The 22,873-nt window shown below is 40.2% G+C and overlaps 1 protein-coding gene across 2 annotated transcripts in view; it reads left to right on the top strand.

Annotated features, from left to right (window-relative positions):
• The window catches only part of ASTN1 (astrotactin 1), an 808,141-nt gene that overhangs the window by 427,228 nt on the left and 358,040 nt on the right, over positions 1–22,873 (top strand). For both annotated transcript variants that reach the window (XM_082264783.1, XM_082264784.1), the window contains exon 2: positions 21,554–21,741. In XM_082264783.1, the coding sequence (XP_082120909.1) occupies positions 21,554–21,741 (188 nt within the window). The remainder of the gene's footprint in view (positions 1–21,553; positions 21,742–22,873) is intronic.

Raw genomic sequence — 22,873 nt, forward strand, 5'->3', positions numbered from 1 at the left:
AGTGGTATTGCACAGAGCAGTGCAGATCGTCCTCTTCTCGGGTCCCTCGCCGGTGCTCCTGGCACTCCCTCCTGCTGAGTGCCCCCACAGCAAGAAGCTTGCTATGGGGGCACCCGACCTGAGACGTTGCTCTCTGTTTGTCCATTCAGACACAGAGCTTTGGCTCAGCCCCGCCCCCTCTCTCTTTTCATTGATCTCATTGACTTTGATTGTCTCAGCCAATCAGGAGGGAGAGTCCAGGGCAGCCAAGGCTCTCATGCAACATCACTGGTTCAAGATGGGGCTCAGGTAAGTATTGGGGGGGGGGGCGCTGCTGCTGCTCACTAAATGTTTTTTATCTTAATGTATAGAAGGCATTAAGATACAAAAAAAAAAAAAAAACCTTCTGCCTTTAGGACCACTTTAAGTTTTCCTTACATCAACGTTCATAAATTAGCTCTGTGTTGTTATTTCTTACCCACACCTCCCCCCACTGGTTTTGTGTGTAAGCCTCCACCATGGTTCCTCAACTTCTTCTCCTTCAGGGAAAATTCCTAAGGCGATACTGAATTAGGCATTCAAAATCATATCATTCATTTCACTATGCATATAGACTTGTTTTACATTCCAAATGGGAATGTATTTATCAAATATTTTTCTCTTAATTTATTATGCTCAGGACTAAAAAAGCCAGCAGGTGGACATATTTAGCAATCTGGCTATAGTTTAGCTTTGCAGTCTATTGTTTACAGGGATCAATAGCTTAGGCTCAATTTTGATCATGACCGAATCATACCTCCCAACTGCCCCTTTTTTGGAGGGACTGTTCCTCATTTAGAACCAAATCCATCTGTTCCTTCTCAGTTGTCTCTACTGTTGAACAGATGCATAGGCTTATTTATTAAATTCAGAATTTAAAGTGACACTAAACAATATCCTTATTCTCCAAACATAATCCATATACATCCACTACTTAATGACCCTGTAAAAACAATTTATGAAATAGTTTCTTACTGTGTTTGTCTGCCTCCTTTGGAATACAGAGTAAAAATAAATAAATAATATCAATAAACTGTTTTAAATTGGCATACAATTTTTTTTTTCAAATGAAACCTTTATTATTTTGTGGAAATACCATGGTGTGGGCAGATTTCTGTGTCACGCCCCTCCAGCTTGTGTCTTCGAATAAGAGGGAGTTGCCTAAATTAATCTACATGTAAAATCCTGCCCCCCATTGTATTTAGCTGGCTAGCGGGAATGGAGGAAGAGGGGGGGAGAGGGCTGTCATTTACCACATGTATGACTCTATAGTCACATGGGCTGATCAGATGTGATAGGGAGGAAATTCTCATAGAAACTCACTGAAAACTGAGCATGTGCAGAGTTGCCAACACGCTGTAAAATTCCTAGCTGAATTGGGGATATGAACAGAAGGGGGAGATAGAGAGCAAGGTTTTTAAAACCAGGTTTTTATGAAGAGCATGTAACACAGCATTTAGTAATAGTTTTTTTATGATGTTGGTTTAGTGACACGTTAAAGCGGAGTTCCGGGCACAAAATCGATGTTTTTTTTTTGTGTGCCCGTCCTCTAGTTCTGGATAACCTGAAAAGGAATTGGATAGTTAGGTTTTTTTTTTTTTTTAAACTCACCTTGTAATTGTAGATCGTAAATACTCACCTCAGGGTACTTCTTCCCTCGGAGCCGCAGCTCACCCCGTCACTTCCTGCCTCGCGATGATTCCTGGGAGCTGAACGTCATAGCTCCCAGGAATCAATGCGACGGCACCGGCCCCACATGTCATTTCCGGGCGACGCCGCATTCCCCTGCTAAACAGCTTCTGGGCATGCCCAGAAGCTGTTTAGGAATGCGGCGCCGCACCGGAAGTGACGAGAGGGGCCGGTGCGGCGCATTCTGGGAGAAGAAGACGCGGAAGAGGATCGCGCCGGCTTCAGCTGCTCACAAGAGAGATGGAAACGCTGTGGAAGAAATTTTATAAGTAAGTATTTCTTCTAAAAGGTAAGTGCGAACCGGGACAGATCAGAGGCTAGCCATTGTGGAATGTGCTAGCCCTGACTGTCCCGGGGGTATGCTTATTGAAAAATGACATCTGTGCCCGGAACTCCGCTTTAAGATTAGAATACATACTTGAATAGAATTGTATTTTTAAACTAGAGTTTTGTGTCACTTTAACTACCAAAATGATCAAATTACATGAAACATTTCACACAAAACTTTTTTTTATCACATTATTGTTTTAAAAAGCCAGGATAAACAAAGCATAATGATGAAAAGACACTTTTGGGTTTAGCCAATCATTCTTTGCTTATTAATTCTTCATGGACCACATAACTGGTGGGGTTGCAGAGGGGGTGACTTTTGCCAACACACTTCATACTAAGGGGTGCTCCTTTTTCCCATGTCAGGAAGTTGAGATGTACATAGCTTCCAACTGTCCCTGATCTCGAGGGACTGTCCCTGATTTGGAAAAAAAGTCTTCCTGTCCCTCTTTCCTCCTCATTTGTCCTTCATTTTGGTTTGATCTATATCTTTGTATATAAAATGCACTTTTTATCTATCAAAAAGAGTTTCACAGTGCTAAACTTTTCATCCATTGCTGCATTTGTAAATTCCAAAAGCCAAAATAAAGGTGGTAGTAGTGGTAAAAAAAAAGCACTTGTGGGTTTTACCAATCAATTTTTTTGTACAATTCTTTTTTAAGGGGGCATGGGAGGGTGTGTGTCTTATGCCTACATAGTTTTGCTAATAGGTGTCCCTTGTTCCCATCTCAGAAAGTTGGGAGGTATGGATGTATACTGAATGATTTAGAGGAACGACTCTTATTCCTTGCACTACAGCAATCCCTAGATGAAAAATGTATAGTAACCGTATCTCACAAAAATATAACAGCTTTGCTGCTTCAAAAAAATATGGCCGCCTGGTTAGTATTCTTACCAACTGGCTTCAATACTTCCTGAATCACTGACCTGCAAGTGTGTATACCAGAAAAGTCAGAGTAAAATTAGAAGTACCGTATTTTCCGGCGTATAAGACGACTGGGCGTATAAGACGACCCCCCCTAATTTTCATCTACCGGTAATACTTATACTTAGGTTACCTTGGAGATATTATACTCGGCGTATAAGACGACCCCCCATTTTTGGGGGGTTTTTTTGAGGTCCAAAAGTAGTCTTATACGCCAGAAAATACAGTACTTTTTCTGTATACCTGTCCAAGGTCAGTGACTCAGAATATTGAAGGAGAAAAATCCTAACGACGGCCAGGAAACTAGCATTTTCAGAATGAGAAGTCAGTTTTTCTCAGCAAAGATCTATTTTCAAGAGACTCTGGAGCTGAATTACTAAAGGCAAATATGCACTTGAAGAATATTTTACCTTTTCAGTGGAATTTTCTCTTAGCTTAGTGGATGTGTTGAAAATTCCCTTTGTAAAGAATATCCAATCACATGCAGGGAAAGCAAAACAAAACAAAAATGTTTTGCCTGTACAAGATTGGATGATGGAAGTCAGGGCTAAGGGTAAATTCCCCATGCAAGGGGAACAGCATATTTGCCTTTAGTAACGCAAGAGAGAGGGAGAGTTGCTAACAGTTTAAAGGATAAGTTCAGCTTTTTTATACCCATATTCAGGGTGTAACATGTAACATGCTATGAACAGACCTGCCCATGCACCTCCCCGTTCCCCCGATACCCCCTTTGACAGCTAGCGGGGGTCTTCTCCCTCCCTGCTAGCTATCACAATTTTTAAAAAACGCCCACCCGGCCACGTCACTGATTGACAAGGTTTGTGCATAGAAAACTACAAGGTCCACCAACCTTTGCTCTATGGTAGTCCATTCATGCTTCCTGTCAGATTGTATCTGCTTATCCATATGGGATGTTCGGGCACACAGATACATTGGCAGATCTGCTGGAGACCTGCATGGCACCATCAGCTGATCATTGGTGCAATGCTTTACAGTCTCCAGAAAAAAAAAAATGCTCATATTTTTACCTGCAAAAAAAAAAAATGTGCATTTATTATTTTTTTCTAAAAAGAGAACTTACTCTTTAAAGTGCAAACACCTCTACTACAGGTGAATGCTGACTATTGTGAATAGGAAAAATTCTGACACTTCCTGGTGGGTCAACCTGTTCCCTTTAGCCCCCCCCCCTTTTATTGGCCCATCATTTTGACAAGCTACCATGTTTACTAATAGAAATGCGTGAGAGAAGAGGGGCCAAGTAAGTTCCATCACTGATAATGTTGGAGCTTTACCCACACAGAATGATCCAGATTTTGACTGTAGAAGAAGGTAATGAAGTAGCTGGAGGTATACGCAGGCATTTTATGTACTGGGCAGGTTACGATCCCTGTATTTAGAACTGTCCTCTCAGTTCGTATGCAGGGACCACAGATACACTAATGTTTATGTTACTGAGATGAAAAGAAGATGCATAATCAAGTAGTTTAGCCAAATAAAACTGAGCAGGGCTTACACCTTTTAGCTCACAAAAATGCTAGTTATTTTTCTAAACTTGCAGATACTTTAAAGCAGGGATCTCCAAACTACGGCCCTCCAGCGGTTTTGGAACTACACGTCCCATTAGGCATTGTAAACTCTGACATTCACAGACATCACTAGGCATGATGGGAATTGTAGTTCCTTAACAACTGGAGGGCCATAGTTTGGAAACCTTTGCTTTAAAGGGATAACACACAGGAAACAAGCATGCATTGCAGAGATGTACTACATATTTTTTTTCTTTATTTTGCCCTGACACACACTTTAAAATGAATTGTTACTCTGTCCAGATACTATCATTCAATATAATAATTGGAAGTTGTGTATCTCATATTTTCTTTAATGTAGTGTCTTAGCAGCTGACAAAAGATATGTTACAAAATGAAACAACCAGTTTAGTGACATTTTTACTTATTGTTTCAGCACCACTGTGTTATTGCATTTTTCATTAATTGCACTTTCTACCCCTGTGAATGTTCCTCATATGTGACTTATGAAGCCATCTTTTTTGCATACAGTAGAAAATACACCCAAAGGGGCTTTTTAATGTGCCCACGTTCCTCTTCCATTCTGAAAAGATAAACAGTTGTGCCATTGAATATCATCTATATTTAGCCAGTAACAGCTCCACAGAGCCTAGAGCGGGTCCACATTCCCCCATTGAACATGTGCAATTCAGCTCTGTCCCACTTACTTTTCATTCTGCACATAGTGCACACATTAAGCTAGTGCTGGGAGAGCTATCTTTACAAAACCCACCTGGAAAATGAATTCTGAAAGAATACACGCCATCGTAGTAATTAAAATTGCATCACGCCATGAGACTACATCCGAGTGGCTCAGCAACAAATCAAAGAATGAGTATTAAGGACAAACACTGTTAAAAAGAGAACTAAAACTTACATGTAGATTTAGTAATTACCATCCTTTTAACTGATTCCAAAAGCATACCTAAACTCAAAAATAAAAATGTAATATATTGCAGTTTACCAGTCCTTAGATTTGGTGGCTGCATTTGTTTTCATTTTTTAGGTCTTTTCTTTTTTTGTTTTTTTTTTTTGCTTTATTTTTACCCAATAATCTTGCAAATGACGCACTTTCTGTCCCTGGATGTCTATGCTCATTCCTCCCCTGTATTTTTAGAAGTGGTTTTCACTATAGGACAGAACTACAAATAAGTCTACCTCTCTTCATCTCCATTACATGGGGAAACAGGGGAATTAAGCTACATTCACACAGGCAAATAACAGTGGATAGCTTGATGCATTTAGAGGCGGCTAAACACAGCAACGATCTATGCTATGGCCACATACAAACTGGCCCAGACCTCTACAGAAATGTCAACCATGGATACACACTGGCTGCATCCAGGGTCAGTAGGAGGCTCTTTTTGCTCAGATGAGCAGTTACAAGCAAGCAGCAGTGGCACTGGCCATAGGTTTGTACAGGGTACAATTCTGATAGCCGCTGTCACTAACAGCAGCAGCTGTTCGCACATAGTAAGTGCAAGCAGCATTTACATCCTACTAACTTTTGCCGGTGACTGCCCCTGACCATTGCTATGTACCCGTCTGATTGTACTTTTGTAGTTTGCAGAAAACAGCTTGGAAGAAAGATAACATTATTGATATTACAATGTATTTCTGGCAATATTAACAGGTATTTTCTTCAATGGATTAAAAATGTTGGTAGGCATAAAAAAGAAAACCAATGCAGCCACCACATATATTCAATTTGGTTTTTGGGTTTAGATATCTGGTAACAAAAGTAATGCTAATACCTGTTTCTGGTTGTCTGGAGTTCTACTTTAAAGTGTGTAACAGGTGAAGTGAAAAAAAATTAGCTGAATAATCAGAAATTGCTGGCTCCGTGACAGTGTCTCTGCCAGTGAAGTACAGAGTAGGTCTGGGTACACAGGCAAGCAGCTGGAGGGTTCCAAGAGCTGGCACCACAGGTGTGCAGCTGGGGGAGTCTCAGGGCTAGTACTACAGATGGGCAGCATGAGATCCACAGTCACACCTCTTGAAGTGCAGTACTCTGGTACCAATTAGAGCAGTGCTCCTCACAGTGGCTGGGTCCCCTGTAGAAGCTGTGTGTTGTTGGGCTCCTAACTGGGTGTCTGCATGCCAGGACTAACAGTAGTGAAGCAAACAACTGTTGAGAGATCAAACTCCCAGCCACCTCTGCCCTATCAGGTGTGAGCTCTCTGAGCTGAAAAGGGAAACATATATTCCCTAGATGTGTCCAGAAGTGTCCTGAGGACCTATGGGAACCCAGGGGATTAGGGCAAAAGAAGTCAAAGGTTCCCACGCCTGCATCTGAGCATGGTGAGTCAAGGGGCTCTCTGCTACAAGTGAACCATTCCTGACAGAAAAATAGCTACTGCTGACCTCTTTCTGAAAATGCTTATTACTTGACTGTTATGCTGACCCTCTGACTTCAATATTGACCTTCAACAAGAATACAGATCTTGAATGTGAAAAGTCGCTATTTATATGTTTTTTTTTTCCAGGTATGAAAGCAGTGCTCAGTATGACAGATAATGAGCATTTTATAAAGGTGACATGAGCAAAAAGGCCTACGTTTTTTTTTTCTGAAGAGTTACCTACCATACGATCTATAGTTTACAAGTATACAAGACACTCATAGTGTCCCAATGCTGGGGCATTTAGCAGTGGAATATGGTAATGAGCCCAAAGCAAATTGCTTCTTCCGGGCAGTCAATATCTTAAGTAAATTACCTGACCAACAGCTAGACCAATTTTTAGTGTTCCCCTTAAGACAAATGAGAGGTTGCTCAGGTGATATAATCAGGATTAAAATTAGAATTACCTGCTGAAGGATTTGTAATTTTGTAAGCCATTCTTGTGATGCAGGCTCCCCTACCAGACAGCAACCTCCCCTCCAGCAGAAACACAACTTGGTATAAGGAGAACTAAACTCGTTAACTTACCTATTTCTGCAAACAGTTACATTCAAGGCATGCTGTGAATGATAATGGTCACAGTTGCTTGTGCTCCCAACTGAATGGCCAAGCCATCAATTGGCCAGTGTCATAACTTATTACATGTGCAGCACCATAGAAACTGCAGATCAAACAGAGGCTAAGATGGCGGCTTCTGTGGCTGTAAAGGATGAGAGGGTTTAGTTCTGCTTTAGGAACACCCCGACCTGCTCACTGGACAGTGAAGGAGTAGTAGCCCAATAAGTCACTATGTTTTTCCCTCCTGTTAACAGGTTCCCAAGCATAATATAGTTACATAGTAGTTGAGGTTGAATAAAGACTATAGTCCATCCAGTTCAACCTGTGTAGGTGTGTGTGGACACAATCATCTCACATACCCCTGAATGTTATAATCCTTGAGATTTTCATCCAAGAGTCTTTTAAAAGTAGCCATACTCCCCGCAGTTACTACCACTTGTGGTAGAGAATTCCACAATCTTGTAGCCCTTACTGTAAAAACCCCCCTGCGCAGCCTGAGGTTAAATCTCTTCCCCTCTAATCACATTGTATGGCCACGTGTCCTCATGCATTCATTGTGACTAAACAGTTTTTTTCTATGCTAAGATCACCGTTGAGGTCTTTGTATATCGCTATCATGTCCCCTCTCAGGCGTCTTCTTTCCGGGGAGAATAAATCAAGCGCTTGTAAGCGTGCTTCATAATTAAGATCCTCCAATCCCCTGATCAGTTTAGTTGCTCTCCTCTGGACTCTCTCCAGCTTCAACACATCCCTTCTGAGTACCGGCGACCAGAACTGGACAGAATACTCCAGATGTGGTCGGACCATTGATTTATAAAGTGGTAAGAGCCTAGTTTGTCTAGTGTTGCCTCTATATGGATTTTTGTGATTGAGTTTAAAGCTACTTTCAAATATATGTAATCATACTCAGGACTTTTTTTCTCATAAAATAGGTACAGGAACTCAACCAGCCCCCCCCCCCCCCCACACACACACACACACACACACACACACACAAACACACACAAACACATGCTCCAAACTGCATCAAATAGTGGGCGTGATCAAATTTCACTAACAGTGGGAGGGTTTTGAAGAGGCATTAAATAGCAGGAGAGCATTATGTACAGAGTGCAGAGTTCAGGGGGTTTACAAATAGAGTGCATAGTTTGGGGGTGCGTTACTTCCCCACACACTGTAGTTGGCTCTGCCTCTATCACTTGCAGAGAGATCATCCACTGGGGTTTTTGGCATCTCCGATGGCCCAATCCTGCACTCAGTGGGAGACCCTCAGGAGATCAGATCTGTGGGAACCATTGGGAGACAATCTATCACTTCTAAACATAGAAGGGAGACTTCTATGTTTTTCAAGTGATAGTGGTGTGCAGATAGCAGTGGGCTGAGCCAAAGGTGGTGGAACTGAGTTCCACCAAGCTCCAGCTGAAAAAAAGCCCTGATCATACTACCCTGAATACATAAACAAAGTATTTGGTGTTTTATCATATCCAAGTTCAGCTTTAACATGGGTCTGGATGGCACTGAACAGGCACATCTAAGCTCCAAGGCAGACCTTTACAACTAAGCCATGATTAAGTAAAATGCATTAAAGGGGGCGGTCCTAAGGCAGGGATTGTCATTGCCATGCTTACAGATGTCTTGTACAATAAATGTAAATGCTAGTGACTTATCCAGTGCACGGATGCTTTTTCCTTATCCATTTAATATGGGTTTGTCATAAATGTTGGATAGAGAGAACATACACAGATAAAAATAAATATAGTCATTAAAAAGAAAAAAAAAGAAAAGAAAATGTGATAGGAAAAAATATATATTCAGCAAAATTTACAGTAATTCAAAATGATTCCATTTAAAAAAACATAACGGCTTCCTTTCTTGTACAAAAGGCTTTAAATGCTTGCGTTGTTATCATGCCGCGCTGAAGCGTGAAGATGGAGTCAGAGTCACATAGGGGAATACATTGCATGTCCCTAGGGGCTTGCAAGAGTGGCCGTTTAACATAGAATCCTGTGTACATGAGTCTCCATATTGACTTTGAAAACAGGCAGTCATTTAATCAAGATGATAAAAAAAATCCCTGACTTAATCACAACGGATAATTAGTTTTGTTTAGAAAGTATTTCCGCAGCAGCTGTCATAATGGCTGAAAATTGCTAGTGCGCCATCATATAGCCGTCTAATGGGTCCCAAGGGATTTTCCGCCCTTTAACCTCTGCTTGACCATGTGATCAGGCTCTGCAGTTTTACTGCAGACATTCAACAGCACCAGGAGGCTTTGCCTTGTTACCTGTAGCAAGCTAGAGGTGTTCATTTAATGAGTTTCAATTTTTTCAGGATTTGGAAAGAAAAGAAAACCAATCCTGACAATAGCATGTCAACAATTAATTCCCCTTAAAATCGCTCACAATGATTGGAATCCAAGCTATTTAAGGCAGTGTTGATGGCTTGCGACTATTTACAACATTTTGGTTTAAAAAGTCCTTCTAGATAAGTTAATAATGCAGATGATTAATTAGGCTGAGCGCCAGGATGCCAGATGTTTGGCAAGGCAAACTTTTCACTTTTATTTTTTTTTTTACAGCTGAAATCCTGATACTGTTTATAATACATCATACTTGGATTTACCTAGGCCAAGTCAATTCCTGTTTTTTTACAGCAAAAATATATTTAAAAATATAAAAGAACGTTTTAGATTTATCAAGCTGTTATTTAGCAACAGGAGGTAAAATGCACCATGAAATTGCTTAAAGCTGATATTTAAGAGAGCAAAATTGTTTTCAATGGAGAAAAAGATGTTTCAGAAAAATTCAAGAGCTTAAAGAAGTCAATAATGTTTAGTCGTTTTTTTTTAACTTGGCTTCTCTGCTTGGAGAGACAGAAGCCTCTTTCAAAAGAATGTTATTTTTCAACAGATCCACATTTTTATATGTGCTAAAGCTTGCGTCTCATCCACACATGACTGCGCTTTATTGGTGTCTTTGTTCAGACAAAGCTTTATGGCACTCACTATGTGAGCTATAAACTTCCGTCTGTGTGCGGTAATTCATGTGTGTATGATGTGGCCATCATCTAGGCGGATGTAAATTTTCATGAAATCTTCTACAATTCATTTACTGGTACAAAATTTTGCTTGCTATTGAATACATTTTCCAGCATTCGCAGCAGGATTCTATTTGGTTCCCAATGGTCACCTGCAGTTTAGTGTAGCCGTTTTTGCTGTTGGATGTAATACACAGCAATGGAAGGGTAAAATGTCATATTTTATTCAAGCGCATGTTAGATTTGAAACTCAGAATGTAAAAAGAATAAGGAATTTTGACATTAAATATATTGTTCCAATTCAAATTTTACAGGAATCAATAAGAATTGTCAAATAACATTATTTTTTTCAGGTACCTACTGCTGGTCATGGAAAAGGGGGGAAAAAGTAGCTCTTGCTTGCTTTTCATGGATAAAAATAAATATTGCTTGGGTGCTCCAACTGCCTAGGAGGCCTAATTCACATGCTCTTTGGCTATCAAAAGTGCTAAAGGATTTTCAGGGCATTAGAGACTGCATAGCATTACATTTTTAAGTACAATTTGAAGAGAAGAGAAGAGAAGAGGATCACCAAGGCTCAATATTTTACAGCATTACCTTACAGAAAGGAAAGCCTATATAGTACTTGCTCCCATGAACAAAGAATTCCTAACTATGCAACGAAACAGTTTGCAATAAATTTAAGATATGCAACATTAAAACTGAACATGATAAATTGAGATGCATATAGGGATCACATAGCACAGTCTACCATTCAGTACTTCTTTAGGTTTTTCAGTTATTATTGTGGGTTACCAATGCACCCCAGCTCCCTTTTTGTTATTAATCTGGTGTTCTCAGAATGCTCTTTCCAAACACATCCATTGCAAAGCTCTTCTTGCCTTTTGCATGTCAAAAAAGTGTTAGTACTAAGAGATTTTATTTCCATTAAAGGGATGGGGGAATTACTAGTTAGCAGAAGATACAGTAGTTTAGACAGAAGATAACAATGTTTGATACATAAGTTCAATTTACAGGAATTTATAATTGTACAATATTTATGGCTGGATCAACAGGTAATTTCTGAAAATGTTTATAGTCTGCAAAATAAAAAGGAATGCAGCTATCACTTCTAAGGACTGGTAGCTGCAATATATATATATATATATATATATATATATATATATATATATATATATATATATATACATATTCTTGAAATCATATACTGAAATGTGATACAGAAAGCTGGGTCTGTACTGTACAAAAATGACATAATATAGGGAAAGAATAATAATACAAGGGATTGTGATACCACTGCTTATTCAAATGGATGATAACCAACTCAAGACATTCACCAGAATGTATTTGATAGACTTAAAAGCCAGGATTCCAATCTACCTTGGTGTATTTGTACAAAACATGAGTGATAATGAGTTAGAGAATGCATAATGACTTAAAGGGGACCTTTGCACTCCTTTTTAATGTAGCAACCTCCTATGTAGGTGCTAATGAGAGAATATCGTTTTGAGCTCTGTGTGCTTACCAGAGGGGCTGCAGGTAAATTTATATTGTTCTTTGCCTACCAGGGAGCAGGATCTGTTAGTGAGGTCTGCTCATTGTGCTCAGTATGGGATTAATTCAGTCTGGAGAGTGTGTCTTTCACTGATCCAATAGGGAGGCATGTTGGACAGTTGGAGGAAACCTGACGAATAGGTGCATAGGCTTTTGATACAGTCCTGATGATTGTCAGAGGGCAGGTCGCCTCGGTGCATGCTGGGATACTGTATAAAAAGCAGGGAGCACATGTGCTCGGGGTCTTTAGTTGGAGAGCAGAGTCCCAGAGGGAGGGGACGGCTGCCTCCTCCTCTGTAGAGGTGCCATGCAGTCGCAGGAGGTCTTCCTGAGGGCCAGATGAGTGGTTGAGAGGAGCTGAACTAGAGGTTCAGAGAAGCTGACTGAGAGGGGAGACACTAGAGACCCTGTGGCTGCAGTATCGTGAGTACAGGGACTAGTGTCAAGGGGCCTGACCTGAGGGGGGCCACCCCTGCTCATAGGATAGTCAGTGGACGGGTGTCAGTAGAAAGAAGATGCTAGGGGGAGTGTCCTGAAGAAAAGATAATATATTGTCCACCAAGTTGTCTTGAGAGAAAGCAAGAGACTTAAAGAGGAAGTAAAGTCCAAAAAAAATCAGAGGAAAAAAAAGCCCTGTAAAGAGAAAGGCATAATAAGCTAGTATGCATCACATACTAGCTCATTATGTAGTACTTACCTTAAAACGAAGCCCCCGCCGTGCCGCCACCTCAGCGACAGGACGGCGACATGTCCTGCCGTCCCGCTTCCGGGTTCGCGTCCTCCGGCCATCTGATTGGCCGGAGGCGCGATTACATCACTCCCGCGCATGCGCGCGGGAGCCGCCGGTCACGGCACTGAGCTCTGAAGGAACGGCACGGGTGGCCGTTCCCTCAGAGCGCCTGCGCCGATGACGTCATCGGCAGTTTGCGCTGTAAATATCTCCTAAACGGTGCAAGTTTGGGAGATATTTATAGCACCTATAGGTAAGCCTTAATATAGGCTTACCTATAGGTAAAAGTTATACAAGAGGGTTTACAACCTCTTTAATCTCATTCATCTAAAGTGGCAGGATGAATTAACAGCCTGGCTGTTCCATACCTACAAGTGAAGCAGAAGATCGAAGTCCACGGATACTGTGAATAGTTAAATTGGAGTATCCCACTATTTCCTTCCCCTATCCCCATTACAAAAATAAACAACAAAAACAACCAAATACCCCTGGACTGTTTAATGGAGTAAAGAGCCAAGAGGAATGTAAGAATTGCATTTGTTGTTAACCGGGTGTTGGTAACCAGGGGGGATCCGCAGAGTGCGTATACAGCAGTCCCTACAGGGGCAGTGCTATATTAACATTCTTCAGTTCTTAATTGTTACCCCCAATTAACATAAATGGACATCCTTTTTTTCTTTGTTGTGAATAGAGCCAGGATTTCAATCTTGCAGGGTGTACTTATACAAAACATAACAAGGTACAGTAATTTAGAGAACGGGTAAGTTAGAATGATGAGAGGAGGCAGAGAACAGGACATTCATGTTTGGATCATAAAAGAGGGGGAGAGGGTAAGTTAGGATAGGACAGTAGGCTAATGGCAGATGGAATCTATAAGTGCAGGGTAAAATACCTATAGGCTGGTAGCGTTTTAGGGAGCAGTCAAAGTAGTCAAAGCTTACCAAATTGTAGGGATTTTATTAGATAACGTGTAAAGTATGATTTGGATTTGTACTCCTATTATTCTGTTTTCCCTCATGTGTCATGTTTTGTGGGTTTGCTCGTATGTGTAAGGTTTTAGTAAGCGATGTACTATATGCCTTTTTTTGTAATGTATGTAAAATTAAATAAAATATTTAATTACAATTGATTGTGATACCTTAGATCTGAAAAATTTTCTAAATAATACTTACAAATTTCTCATTCAAATAGATAATAACGTACTCAATTCATTCACCTGTTAGAAATTGTACTTGATAGACCTAAAATCCAGGATTCCAATCTACCTTGGTGTATTTGTACATAACATAACAACGTACTATGAGTTAGAGAATGCATAATAATTTAAAGGGGACCTTTGCCCTCCTTCTTTTTTAACATTCTTTATTCTTAATTGTTACCCCCACTCTAACATAAATGGACATCATTTTTTTCTTTGTTATAAATAGCCAGGATTCCAACCTACCTTGGTGTACTTATATAAAACATTGCATGGTACAGTGAGTTAAGACCTGTACAGTACACACAATCAGAAAATCTTACTAAAAATACCACTTTTGAAGCGATCCTACGATAATCTAATCATATCTACACAGCTTTCGAGAGCCGATCACGACAATTCATGTAAAAGTATTAGACGGGACAAGCATGAAATTTTTTTTGTACGATTTTCATTTGATTGGTACGGTTTTCGTTAGAAAATACAATACAAATACAATACAACACATTACATTACTTACAAATTTTTATTCTGTTGTACGACAATTTTCGTAACTTTAGCAACCTCTTTATTTTCAATATGAGACTAGCATGCAAAAAAAGTAAAAAATAATAATCTCATTGTGTGTACTAGGCATTAGAGTGTGAGTTAGGATGGTGAGAGGAAGTGAGGAAGACAGCATTCAAATAAGGATCGGAAAAGGGGAGGATAGAATAGTAGGTTAATGGTGGATGGAATCTAGTACAATATATAATACAGAGAGGTATAAGAGGCTAAGGATAAGCTGGTAATGGAGAAGGGAGCAGCCGGGAATAGGCAAAGCTTAACAAATAGTAGGGATTTTTTTTTAGATAAGGTAAAAGGGTGATTTGGATTTGGATTTGTACCCGTTAGTTTGTTTTCCCTCATGTGTCACGTCTTGTGGGTTTATGTTTGTATGTGTAAGGCTTTAGTAAGAGATGTACTTTATCCCTTTTTTTGTAATTTATATAAAATTCAATAACATATTGAAATACAAGTGATTGTAGTACCTTAGCTCTAGAAAAGTTTTCAAAAAATACTTACAAATTGCTCATTCAAATGGATTATAAACAACACAATAAATTCACTCTTTTAGAAAATGTACTTGGTAGTACACTTACAAATTTTTATTCTGTTGTATAATAATTTTTGTAACCTTAGCAACCTCTTTATTTTCAATATGAGATTAGCATGCAAAGAAATAAAATAATCTCATTGTGTGTAGTAGGCATTAGAGAAGGTGTGAGTTAGGATGGTGAGAGGAAGTGAGGAAGACAACATTCAAATATGAATCGGAAAAGGAGGGGGGGTGTTAGGATAGAATAGTAGGTTAATGGTGGATGGAATCTAGTACAATATATAATACAGAGAGGTATAAGAGGTTAAGGATAAGCTGGTAGTGGAGAAGGGAGCAGCCGAGAATAGGGAAAGCTTAACAAATAGTAGGGAATTTTTTAGCTAAGGTTAAAGGGTGACATGGATTTGTACCCGTTAGTTTGTTTTCCCTCATGTGTCACGTCTAGTGGGTTTATGATTGTATGTGTAAGGCTTTGATAAGAGATGTACTTTATCCCTTTTTTTGTAATGTATTTAAACTTCAATAACATATTCAAATACAAGTGATTGTGGTACCTTAGAAAATTTTCAAAAAAATACTTACAAATTGCTCATTCAAATGCATAATAACCAACGCAACACATTCACTCAGCCTTTTAGAAAATGTACTTGATAGACTTAAAAGCCAGGATTCCAATTTACCTTGATGTACAAAACATAACAAAGTACAATGAGTTAGAGAATGCATAATAACTTAAAGGGGACATTTGCCATCCTTTTTTAACAGTGTTCATTACAAATTTTTACCCCCACCCTAACATTAATGGACATCATTTTTTCCCTTGTTATAAATACCTTTTCATGGGGAGGTGAAGTTCTCCTACTGTTGTCTTTCTCCCCAGGGCAAGAACGAAGGATTATGTACTGCCAGACACCCGGGATATCAGCATCATAAATCCAAATAGTTTTAAGCCACATTTTTTTCTGCTAATCATGAGATTTCCATTACTGTTGTGAGCGGATACCATTTTAAATGCTGAGTGTGCAGGCATGGGATCTTTTGATATGTCATGGTGGGGAAAGGGGAGCGCAAAGAGTCCCAGGATGGAAAGGGAGATAGAATCAAATGCTGCTGGGAGAACAGTGTAGAGTAAAACAATGTAAGCTTGCATTTACCAATAAATACCCATTTAGAGATTTAAAAAACATTTCTTAGGGTGTCTTTCTTGTAATGTTGCCGATTCCTGTGAAGTTCCTCTTTAAAGGTACTTACCAGGTATTTACATAGCCTACCTGCTGAGTGGTTATGATTCTATTCCTGATGTTCATGTTGTGAATCTCATTGCTCTGTCCTATTGAATACAAATCATTTCTTTATCCTTATTTTCTGAAAGATCCTGAATCCATGTTTGGATAAAGCGGGCCTGTGTGTTCTCCAGTTCCAAGAACCACTGTGTGTAATTCTCAGAGAGTGAGATTGCACAGCACAGAAGAAGGTTTTACACTGACAACAGATTCAAAGCACCATGAAAAGCTTGTTGAATCTGGCTGCTTTAGATTATATAAAGCTTGGATAAAAGGAAATCTGACTTGATTTCCTGGCACAACTGCACTGGTCCCTGGATGGCATTGCCAGTTAACTAGTTGGTTTCCTTGTTGCCTGGAGCTGCTCTTAACCAATAATGTTCAGTGCTGGGGCAGACATACAATTTCTACCTGCATGTCTTATGGGACTTATGTGCCCATTTTTTTATTAGATGGAGGTTGAATGGATGCTGGGGCCTCTTCTGCTGTATTGTAGACCTGGATGCTGGTTAAAGGGATTCCTTGGTATCTATCACTTACTCAAAATTCTTTTTTCAACAAACACCGCACAGTGAGTTTTTTTGCCATTAAGTATGTTTTGTTTTTTCTTGTTTTATATAGAAAGAAATCTGCTTAAAAGCCTGTCCCCTTCCAGCATGCTGTACAGAGATATCCTTCTCAGTATTAAGGCCGTGGTCTCACTGCAGAGATCGATCATGCCCCCTGCTAAGTCATAACTAGAGCTCTCCAAACAGATTAATGAACTATAGGTGTGATTCAACAATGTGTGTTAGACCTCTACAGAGAGACCACAGCTTATAAACTTACAGGGGTACTTCTCCAAAGCATGCTGGCATGAGACAATCTTTTCTACTCAGGCGTTGGCTGCTTTCTAACGAAACCATACTGTAAGATGTTTGACCCCTTTTCTTTTAATGCATCATGCATGTATGTAGCTGGATTAAAATCAAAGTTTAATTGAGTGTAAGGCCCCTTTCACATGGGTGCCTCAATTCAACAGATTCCGCTTGCTCAGCAGGGGATCACTCTGTTGATCCCCGCTGAGCAAGCAGATGACAGGTCATGTCCGCTTCGCTGTTCAGAGCGGACACAGTCCCGCTCTCTTCTATGGGAAATTGTGATGGAAACAGACTGCCTGTCCATTTTCATTCGATCCACCAGATGGATGGAAAATAGGACCACCATCCATCTGCATTTTGCGGGCAGGAACAGATCAGTTAGCCGCATATGTCTGCTGACATCCACTGCTAGATAAGGGAGACTGCAAGGTCCGATCAGGTCTGCCTGAAAAACCAACAGGCGGACCTGATCTGACAACCCGCTTGAAAGGGCCCTTAATGGTGTACTTACCATGCTAATGGTTTTCTTATATCCAAGTGCTACTGGACAATAAGTAGCTCCTTCACTCCCTGCCCTGAGACATGCAGAGAGCTTCTCTCGGTTCCCCTTCTGGACTGAATGTGAACGGAATGTTTGCTGTCTGACCCTTGTAGGGTAATGAGATCATCAGACAGTGTAGGCTGTAGGGTATTTCAAAGACTCTCCTCTCCCCTCATTGCCCTTTCCATTCCCTTTAAATGGAAGCCCACATATTGGCACTGGGGCACTTTGACTATGTTTACAACGGGTTTACATTTAAAGCTGTGATATGGTTCAAACAACTAAAAAAATATATTTTCCTTACATGTCCATTTTCAAGTCAAAATATAGATCTATATAAAAAAATAATCCCTGTAAAATCCACCATTGCCTTGTAAATTACCATTTTATTCATAGAATGTAGTTTTCAATTTAACACACAGCTAATTTTATTTTTATTATTTTTTTTAGAAAGAAACATTATAAAAAAAAATCACTAAGTCAAAAAACTTTACATCCTAGGGTAATAATAAATGAACTATCTGGTAGTTACGTTAGAGGGGAAAACACTTTTTGAAAGAAATCTGAATAATCATTTGTAAACTTTTGTGGCTAATTAATTCTGTAGACTAGAAGCTGTTTAGATCATTAGAAAGCCTCAGGGTTAAATATATCTGTGGGCAAAATGACGATAAAAAGTGTGATATCTAGATGTTCTACAGCTTGTAAAAAAGAAAATTGCTTCTCTAGCCAACTCATGGCACAAAAATAATCTTGAAGAGAAATATTCTGGGACCCACATACTTTTATAGTAGAGCTGATGAGCAGACGTACACGGAGGGCACACAAAACCTCAGTGTTTATTAAAGCAAAACTTCTATAAGGCATCTTTCATGGAACACAAACATCCACTGAGAACCCACATAGCAATTTTATAGTACATAAACAGATATGCAGACCTAATTTACAGTATAAGCCAAAGCATTCTAAATAACTATAGTGTATTTTCAGTGGCTTCCTATATTGAGTTACTATGGTAACATTTCTGATGTGACTTTTACTTGTTAAGAATATGTTCTGTACTTTTTGTTGATATTCCATATACAGATTTGTAGATTCTTCCTTTGGTGGCAGTATGAATACAAAAAAAAAAGTCAACTGTTGCGATGAAAATAATTCCAGCATAAGCTAAATAGTGTAGGGTTTTTATCCAGTCTAAAAGCAAACTAATATTCTGGTCCCAAGCACACAGTGACAAATTTCAATTCTCAGAGGGCTACAGGGTATCTTAAAAGAAGAAATATGAAGGAGGCAACTCAATAATTTCTTCTGTTTTTCTGTGCAATGGTTCTGGCTTTCTGATAGCTGCAAACTGAGTACTTCTGCAAGCTGCTTTAACTGACGGTGTTGGACACATTCATCATTCATTCAATTAGAGAGAATAGGAATGTAGCCATACAAAAATACTTTAAACTCAATGTCTACTCCCATGAGACCCCACTAGCCATCTGAAGTCTTAGGCCCCTTTCACACGGGGCGGATCCGTTTGGATGAACTCCGCTAGCTCAGCGGGGATCTCTCCATTGATCCCTGCTAAGCAGGCGGATGACAGGTCCGTCTCTGCTCAGTGTGCAGAAAGGGACCAGCGAGAGTCCTGCTCTACTCTGTGGGCCACCAATTCTCCTCTATCCATTCTGACTTGCTGGACAGATGGCAAACGTATCGCCATCTGTCTGTTTTAGCAGATCTTGTCGGATCGGATGCCAGGCGGATGTCAATGGCCACATGTCCACTGTAATCCGCCTTGCCATAGAGGAGAATGGGTTGCCCAATCAGGTCTGCCTGGAAAATGGACAGGCGGACCTGATCGGTCCAATTGTGTAAAAGGACGGAACTGAACCCATCGATTTAACAGTTTATAAAAATAGTTACATTCACGACATGTGACAAGAAAGTAACTGGTTGTGCTCTTAACCAAACTGCCAAACCATCAAATGGTTGGTGTCATAACTGATTACATGTGCAGCATCATGGCAGTTGAAGATCAAACAGAGGCAGAGATGGCAGCTTCCTTGGTTGAAAATGATAGGAGGGTTTAGGTCCACCTTAACCTGAACTCCATGATAGGCAAATACACTATATTACCAAATGTATTGAGACCCCTGCCTTTACACGCACATGAACTTTATTGGCACCCCAGCATAGGTGTGCACAGCCTATTGCATTAGGTTGTGCACCTCAAAGCTCCAACAAATGTGCACGTGTGACATATTTATCGGCCTCTTCCTTGCTCTCTATCCTGAAACAATGGAGCAAGAGGGACCTGGGCAGCAAAAAAAAGAAGAACAGGGATAGGAGGGGTGGTGAGGGTGGCATATATTGGTACCGATCCCCAGTTTTGTCCTCTTATGGCAGCTGAATGTCGGCAAGAGGGAGAGGAGGAGCCTCTGCTGCAGGATGAAAATACAGATTGGTTCCACTAAATTTCACCCCCTCTGCCGCTCCTGTTCTATGGGTCGGCAAGGAGGGGTCTTGGTTTACCTGTCACCTGCCCGTGATTGACGGGTATATTGCTAAGCTTAGCTTAGGACCAACCCCCCAGAGGACGTGAATTATCACGAAACATGTAGGGGCGTGGTTTATCCTGACGGCGCGAGTCTGTTTCATATCGGTCCCTGGTAGACGGATGAAGGGGTGATGATATTTCCTCTCCCATACAAGTCTGTCTACGGCTGGGAGACCTATGATCTAAGGAGGAACGATCTGCAGGAACGCTGCTGCTGTATGCTCTGTTTGTTCTGCTGCTATTTGATCTTTTACATGTGAGTGCAATTTAACATTGATTTTAAATTAAAAGTTGTCATTTGATAATGCACTATGGGAGCCTTCCCTTTATTTGATTCCATGATCATACGTAATGAGTCTTTCCCTGAGATGTGATTGTTTGCCCCTGGAGTGAATTTCACATGCTCTTGCCTGGATATTGTTTCTATGCTTTATTGGAGGATTTCAACTTGACAGCCATTTATTCATTCAGAGCGTTTAGCCACCTATAATTTAGTGGCAAGGGTGATCTGGTAAGGAGCCATTTTTAACACAGTTGTCTGGTGGATTCATCTCTACTACTCCAGGGCACACCTGATCCCTCTTTTGTTATCTGGAGCTTTTCTCTTTCTGGGCATCTATTCAAGCTATCACTGTTTTTTGTGAACTTTGTATGTTCATATATGGACTTCTTTATGCTTGCTCACCACATTGATCTGTTAGATGTTTGATTTATAATTATATTCATGATTTAGTGCTGCACCACACTGTTTTGATTAATCAAACTCAGTTAGCCAATCAGGAGAGAGAGGGAGCAGGGCCGAATGGCAGGTCCATGTCTGAAAGTATACACAGGGCTGCAGCTGAGCTCAGGTGCCCCCATAGCAAGCTGCTTGCTGTGGGGGAACTCAATAGCAGGTAGGAGCCAGGGGAGCCAAACAGGAACCCAAGAAGAGGAGGATCGGGGCTGCTCTGTGCAAAACCAACTGCACAGAGGAGGTAAGTATAACATGTTTGTTATTTTAATAGAAAGAAAACAAGACCAAGACTTCACAATCACTTTAAAGGAAACTTTTTGTACTTTAAGTCATAACCCTTGTGCCTTCAGTTGCCTCAAATATGGTAATTTCTTGGAAAATTCAGGTCTCATTCAACCATTGCCACACTTCTATAAAAAAAAAAAATATAGAATTGTTTAGTGTCCATAGTTTATTCCTCATTTCTTCTCTTGCTTTTTTTCTCCAGAGATTGCTGGGAACACAGATGACATTCCCCTGGTTCGCTGGAGACAGCAGTGGCTTGAGAATGGAACACTCCTCTTCCATATTCACCACCAGGATGGAGCGTCAAATCTACCAGGACAAGAAGCCACAGAGGAACCTCAAGGCGAGGCGGCTGAAGAAGAACTCAGGATACTGCACATTTCGGTCATGGTGAGTCTATGCTGTACACTGGATCTTCAAATCCTCTTACGATATTTAATTGTACAAAAAAAAAATGTCTTTGCCCCTTTTAAATGGTTTCTCAGCTGAATGGTTTACCTGAGGATTTATCCTCTTGAATCTTTTGACAGTTAATTAAAAAAAAAAACACAACTCAGGGAATGCTGTAACTGTTGTTAACCCTCCTGCATGGAAGCACCTGTTTACATATGTGTACAACCAACACCACCTTCTCATTTGGTAACTTGTTCTCCTTCTTTTATTGTATTGTATATTTTCCATAAAAATGACTGGAAAGGAAAAATAAAAAAGAAATAAGGATTTCTGTTGGATTCAGGTTTTTACTGCTATCAGCAAACCAAAATGAGCCCCTCCTCACTTCACATTCTGTAATGTTTGCATAGTTTGAGGACAGCATAAAATGAATCGTAGCTGTGCATAGATGTGCTTCCTGAGATCTTAGATAGCTGTTAGGTAACAGAAACCCATAACTCTGATTGCAGAATTCACTGGCAAATATTCTTTGAAATAATCCCTACAGGTTGAGTACATGTCAAACTATGTGGGGCACAAGATGAAAGATATAAAAACAATAAAAATGGATACTCAGAAAAGTACAGTATAAAAATATGTAAACTGGAAGAGGCTGTGTGGTGCAGGGTGCAAGTGCTCCAACATCATCCCACTACACTAGCAAACTGACACGTTTTGGGGGCGCACCCCCTTCCTCAGAGCTGTGCTTATGTGAGCATTCATTTTTATTGGTTTTATACTTTCCTTTTGAAATTTTGGGTAATGCACCAGATGTTTGCGCCTTCCCCGTTTGTTCTTCTTATAGTTTAGTTTTACATTGGATTCCCTGAGGAGGGCTGCATTCTCCAAATTTTCCTGCCGTTTCTGGATGTGTTGGCTGTTCAGCCCTATCACTCCGTGGAAGACCTCTGAGCGCCGGGAGTGACTCTCTTTTCCTATGTGGGGAACAGCTAGGATGGTTAGGTTAAAGTTGGAGACGGCAATAAAATTTTTCTTAGTGGTATGCAGTTTTACTTTTATCCTATCAAAGCTTCCTTAAAGGAAACCTGTACAGAATGAAACACGAAGGCTGTTTGTCCCCATGTTAAAA

Source organism: Pelophylax lessonae (assembly GCF_965119305.1).
Source record: "Pelophylax lessonae genome assembly, chromosome: 8".
Taxonomy (NCBI): Eukaryota; Metazoa; Chordata; class Amphibia; order Anura; family Ranidae; genus Pelophylax; species Pelophylax lessonae.